The sequence below is a fragment of the Pteropus vampyrus genome, unplaced genomic scaffold (assembly GCF_000151845.1).
Source record: "Pteropus vampyrus isolate Shadow unplaced genomic scaffold, Pvam_2.0 Scaffold113, whole genome shotgun sequence".
Lineage (NCBI taxonomy): Eukaryota > Metazoa > Chordata > Mammalia > Chiroptera > Pteropodidae > Pteropus > Pteropus vampyrus.
Genome location: NW_011888894.1, coordinates 1,218,662 through 1,224,340, shown reverse-complemented (window position 1 = coordinate 1,224,340; position 5,679 = coordinate 1,218,662). Strand labels below are relative to the sequence as shown.

Below are 5,679 nucleotides of genomic sequence, written 5' to 3'. Positions count from 1 at the left end.
TCCTTATGTGGCCCAAACCAGCCCCCTGTCAGCAGCTGACCCTTCCTGCCTTGGGTGTGTGTGAGGCTCCCATGGGTTACTGGGGGTGGGGGAGTTTGGCTGACAGCTGCACACTCATTCAAGTGACCTTCTTTAGAAGGTGAGTCACCCGACTGCTGGGAGTGCAGATCTGCAGTTTAGTAATAGGTGCTAGGATCTAAAAAAAGGCATGTCCTTGGTCCTTATAATTCCAAGGCTAGGAACCCAATATGAGGAACTAACAGAAGGAGACTCAAGATGGGTTTATTTCTCAGTCGTTATATAAAAACTATTGCTCACTACTATAATAGTGAAGAGCTAGAAAGAGCCTAAATGTATAACAAAAGGAGAAAGCTTTGTGAATCTAGTACATTCCTATGGTGGAAAATTATGTAGCTACTGAAAAAAAAATGTTTATGAAGAATTTTTAATGATGCAAGAAACTGTTACATGAAAAAGCAGGACAAGAACCTCACACACACTGATCTCAGATATATAATACTGTAATTTACACGCACATATGCATACATTAACAGGAAAAAGCCTAGATTGGTAAGTATCTAAGTGTAAATACTCTTTTTTCTGGACTCGGAGATTTCTTTCCTTTATGCTTTTTGTGTTAAAAGTAGCATGTGTTGCTTTTACAGCCAGAAAAGTGGGGGCAAAGTTTTTAAGCCAGCCATTGTTTCTTGTCAATGAAATTCCTCAGCCCGTGGCCTTCCCTCCGGAAAGCGCCTGCCCAGCGCCTGCTCTCCCTGGGATCTCGCGTCCTATCCAGGGCGGACCAGCTGGCTCTGCGGGAGAGTGCTTGAATCTCCGCCGCGGGAGGAGGCGACCGGCTTGGCTCCGCGCTCAGCTGCAGGTGGAAGGTCAGGGGAGGGGCCTAGCCTCTCTCCTGTCCCGGAGCAAGATCTGGACTGTGCAGGCTCCGGGAGCCCTGGTCCATCTGCCGGCCATCGCGGCCGCCGCCCAGTCCTCTGTTCCGCCGCCAGGTGCAAAATGCCGTGTCATTGGGAGAGTCTGCGGCCTGAGCATTGAATTACAGCTTAGCCAAGCCCGGGTAGGGCGGCGGGGGTGGAAGATGAGCAGAAGCCCCTGCTTTCGGATTGCGCGCTGACCAGTGGGGAAAGCCCAGCCAGGGCGGAGACCGAGGGTGGCCCTCTGGACCGGCCTGGGGCAAGCTATTTCTCTTTAAGAGCAGCAGCTCTGAGCCAGGAGCCAGAGATCCGAACCGGCCTCTCTCCTCCCGCCCTCTCCGGTGAGGGGACCCACGAGCTGCGCCTCGGCGATCTTCGACCTTCTCCAGCCCTCTCCGCGCCCCGGGCGCACGGGGACCCTACTCGCGCCAGTCATGCTGAGGGTCTTCATCCTCTATGCGGAGAACGTCCACACTCCGGACACCGACATCAGCGATGCGTATTGCTCTGCCATGTTTGCAGGTACGAGGGGCCAGCAATCCCCGCCTGTCCGGGAGGGTGGGGGTCAGGCAGGGGACCCCGTGGCTCTCCACGCCGGAGAGCGCCAGGATGTGAGAGGCAAGACTCCACGCCCCTCCAGGCTGACTTTGAGGGTTGCTAAGACACACATCCTCGGAGAGGGGCGACTCAGGGAAACTGAGGCAAAGAAGGAGAAGTGGCTGAGCGGTGCTTCTCGAAGCTGCGAAGCTGATGCCGGGTTGAGGCGAAGATGGTGCTGGAAGGCAGGACCAGCATCTCTCCTCTTGCTCTGCTGGATATCTTAACAGAGATCTTTCCGCGCTGTGGGCAGCAAAGCGCTGTGCTGCTGGGCTCCTCTCCCCTCTCCGGAAGGCTGGGTCCCAGGCCTATTTATAACGCAGCACTCTTCCCGCGGGACCTGGGCCTGACCGCTCTGCTCTGCCTTTGCTCTCTGTCACAGGCTGGGCTGGCAGGCAGGTGGCCTCTGGGGGCAGAGGAACCGCCCACCCGTCTAGGGATCTTACCCTGGCTTTGGGCACAGAATGGGGGAAATTTAGCAGCCGGAAGAGCTGTTACAAGCACTAACCTCTAGAGACTTTCTCCCCCCATCCCAAGACTGGAGCATGTGAGGTGTGGTATCTGGGGGTGGGTAGCTCCTCATCAGATTGGGGCTTCCTCTAGCCTGCTCTGCTCTCAGATTGAGACCTTCCACGGGATGATCTTCATATGGTTATGACTGGACTTTCCTTCAGGAGGTGAGGGCTGGGCCCTGTCTGCTTCCCCTCGATGGTCTCAGGGCCAAGCCAGAGCTGGGGCTACACAGCTGGGTCTTTGAATTTGGAGCCATACTAGGCCAGAAGGACCAAGAGGCAAGAGTGTGAGCCGCCTCCCACCCACCCTGTGCATTCCTCTCAGCCTTCCTTACCATCATCCCATTCAGCAGAATTTCCCTTTCAGTGTCATGAGCTCCCGGATCTACCTGCTCCCAGATGCCTGTGTGCACATATGCTCCCAGACACATGGACACCTGGGAATGCATGTGACACCTGCAATGTTCCAAGGAGTAGACACTCAGAGAACAAAGGCACGTGTCCACAACAGCGCACACAGATGTGTTATAACAGACAGGCGCGTGCGCGCACGTACACACACACACACACTCCTGGTTGTGAAATTTGAGGCTTCTCCAGCAGGATTTGCTGAATGAGCCTATGGCCAGGAAAGCAGTCTAGACCAAGAGGAGGGACAGAGGGGCCATTGGAGGTGACACTTCAGCTGTGTTTTTTTCCTGCCATGCCATTTTGACCTATTCTCCATCAGTTTCCCACAGTTGTCTCCGGAAATGAGCTTTATCAAGGTGTTTCCAGGGGGAGGACGAGGGCATGAATAGGGGGCCTCCACATTTCCTCTCTTTCTTCGGCTCTGGGCAGGCCAGACCAGTAGTTCACCTGCATGGCTCAGGCTAGCAGCTTGGCTGAGGGCTCTGGGCTTCATGTTGCCCAACTCCAGGGAACACTATTTGCACTGAAAATATCCGTGAGGGGAGGGAGGGTGCTCTCAGGCTGTGGAGGGAGGACCGGCGCCCTGTGCACTAAGCAGCTGCCTCTTGCTCCAGCGCTCCTCCCCCAACAGCATCCCCCAGCCCAAGGGCCGAGCAGGCTTTGTGAACGGCAGCCTTTGGAGCTGTCCAGTGCACAAATGAATCCCGAGAGGGGCCACCTTAGAGCCCTTGCCTATGTTCTTAGGAGTATGGTCTTTTCTGGAGTCCACACAGCCTAAACCAGATTTTCCTCCACTTTCCCTCACCACATCTCCCACTTCCCACCCCACTCCCCAATCCTAATACACACAAATCTTTGTCTCATACTTTATGGTCCCCCTATTCAGGCTAGGCTCAGAACCCTAGCTGGAGAAAGGAAAGAATGAATAATGAATGAAGAAGCATTTTCTAACCTCAGAAGTACTTTACCCGAGGAAGTATTGCTGGTTTGGCTCCTCTCTAGTCATTACCCCAAGGGCTATCTATGGGTCAGTCTCCTCCATCCTCTCTATCCACATCCCTATCTCTGACTAAGTCCTCCCCCATCTGCCCTGAGATCAGTCTGCAATCCTGCCCTTTGCCTGCTGCCTGGCTCTTCTGGGTGCGCTCCCCCTCCCTTGGGGAGAAAGGAAGTTCTCTGTGCTGACCATGAGTGCTGTCGGCCTGCAGAGGGGGCTGGCTAGAACCCCCACTCACAGTCATCACAGTCACTGCCAGGCAGTCATAGGGAATGCAGTCCCTCCCTCCCCCAGCCCTGGCCACATTCCACAGCCTGCACTGGCGGAGCTCTTAGCCCGTGTCCAAATTTGGCCTCCCTGCGGCATTCGGGCCTGCTAAACCTCCTTCTCCCAAGCCAGGGCCAGGTTGGTGAATGATTACACAGAAGGCTCTGGTCTCAGGAATGCACTTCCCAGAGCAAAACACCCTTCTGGGGAGCCTTCCTCACCTGCTGGCCCTGATCTGGCTTTCCAGACCCTTTAGGTTTGGGTGCCATAAAGCTCCTCTTTGGCTACCTGATTATAATGTCCCGCAATGATATGATACCTCTTGGCTCCTTCATGCTTGCATAAATCCATTTCCTATTCCAAACAGCCTTGTGAGGTAAAAGGGCAGAGATATTATCCCCCTTTTCAGAGGAGTAAATCACCCAGAGAAGTTCAGAGGCCTGGCCAAAGTCACACAGCAGCCAAAGCATCCCCCATCATCAGTCCCTCTGTTGTGCTCAGCACCCATGGCTCATGAATTAGAAAGTGCTTTGGAAAGCATACCATATGCTGCCCACACCCGGGCACTAGAGGCTTGAGCCAGCACAGGGGAGGGTTGTGCTTGGGGCTGAGTCAAAGTGGGGGGCAGTACAAGGCTGCAGGGAACATAGTGTAAGGCAAATGATCAAAAGATGGAGGATTCTGATTTTGAAAATGTGTATTTATCGCAAGGAGCAAGAATAGGCATTCATTAAACACAATGTACCATTTTCAGATGCTGTTTTTTTAAAACCTCACAATAATCCTATGAAAGAAATATATTTAACTGACACTGTGCTTACTAGGTGCTTGGCACTGTTCTAAATAGAACTCATTTACTATAAATATATATTCTTCAATGAATGTGAGGGGAGAGGGCAGAAGGATGCATTGGACCATCCATACTCCTAGAGGATTTTGGACTTTGGCAAAAAACACTCACATGCAGAGTGTTCACCTCAAGGTTGATGGCATTGAGCAGAAAGGAAGGTTTGTTTGCTTCTTTGACGCCTCATGTGTGGCCTTGGGGAAAAACAGAGACCTGAGCCAGAGACCAGGTGGCTCATCTTCAACAGGGGCCTTGTTAGAAACACTTCTTCCCTGACTGTTGGGGAGGTAAGACTTCAAATAGGTGACAGAAGAGAATGGGGTTCACAAACTCACATGCCTTTGGGAGCCTGGCAGATGGTGTTACTAAGATGAGGCCAGAGGGAAGAGCACATGCATCTTGGGAGAGTGGTGGCAAGTGGGGGGAACCCACAGTGGGGTGACCTGGGAGGGTGCCAGACTATTGGTGTTAGGCAGAGAATTTGGACCCGTGTGCTAGCTTCTCTAATTTTTCAAAAGAAGCTAAAATCCAGAATTGTGTGTGAAATCTAATATTTAGTTAAGGTACAATATTGTTTTAAAACATTGAGTTGGTCAAAGGCAACAGGTCCATAAGCAGGATGTGTCCCCAGGGAACACCAGTGACAGCATCCGAGTGTTTCATTTAATCTTGGAGACCTTGGTCCTGGGCTCTCCAGAGAACAGGCAAGCCAGTCTTCTCTCACTTGGGATTATCAGTCAGCATCTATCAATGGCTACATCGATAGGGTGTTGGGGCGATGGGGGAGAGTGTTAGTTCCTTCTCCCTTACCTCTATCCCTGAAACATTATGGAAACTAATATGACATCTTAAGTAAAAACTGGGCTTGCTATGCAAGTCGGCTTCACGACAGGTCTCCTCACCCCCTTGCTACACAACAGTGGCTCCTAAGCCTGCTCTATCACCTTCACCGTGGGGCTGGAGCATTCCAGGGTGCTGGGGAGCTGCCCTTACCTGTGGCTTTGGGTGGGATACAGACCTGGCTGTTTGTTAGCAAGCAGTAATTAATGGTGGTCTCTCTCACTCACATAATAGGTGATGTGTAGGCAGTCCTGGCTGGTGAATTCTAACCCA

At 52.5% G+C, this 5,679-nt stretch overlaps 1 protein-coding gene across 1 annotated transcript in view; it reads left to right on the top strand.

Annotated features, from left to right (window-relative positions):
* The first annotated feature begins 663 nt into the window (after nucleotides 1-663).
* DYSF (dysferlin) overlaps nucleotides 664-5,679 on the top strand; it is a 211,933-nt gene continuing 206,917 nt past the window's right edge. Inside the window, exon 1 of the mRNA XM_023533853.1 lies at nucleotides 664-1,457. Within this exon, the coding sequence (XP_023389621.1) occupies nucleotides 1,370-1,457 (88 nt within the window). The 5' untranslated portion in view covers nucleotides 664-1,369. The remainder of the gene's footprint in view (nucleotides 1,458-5,679) is intronic.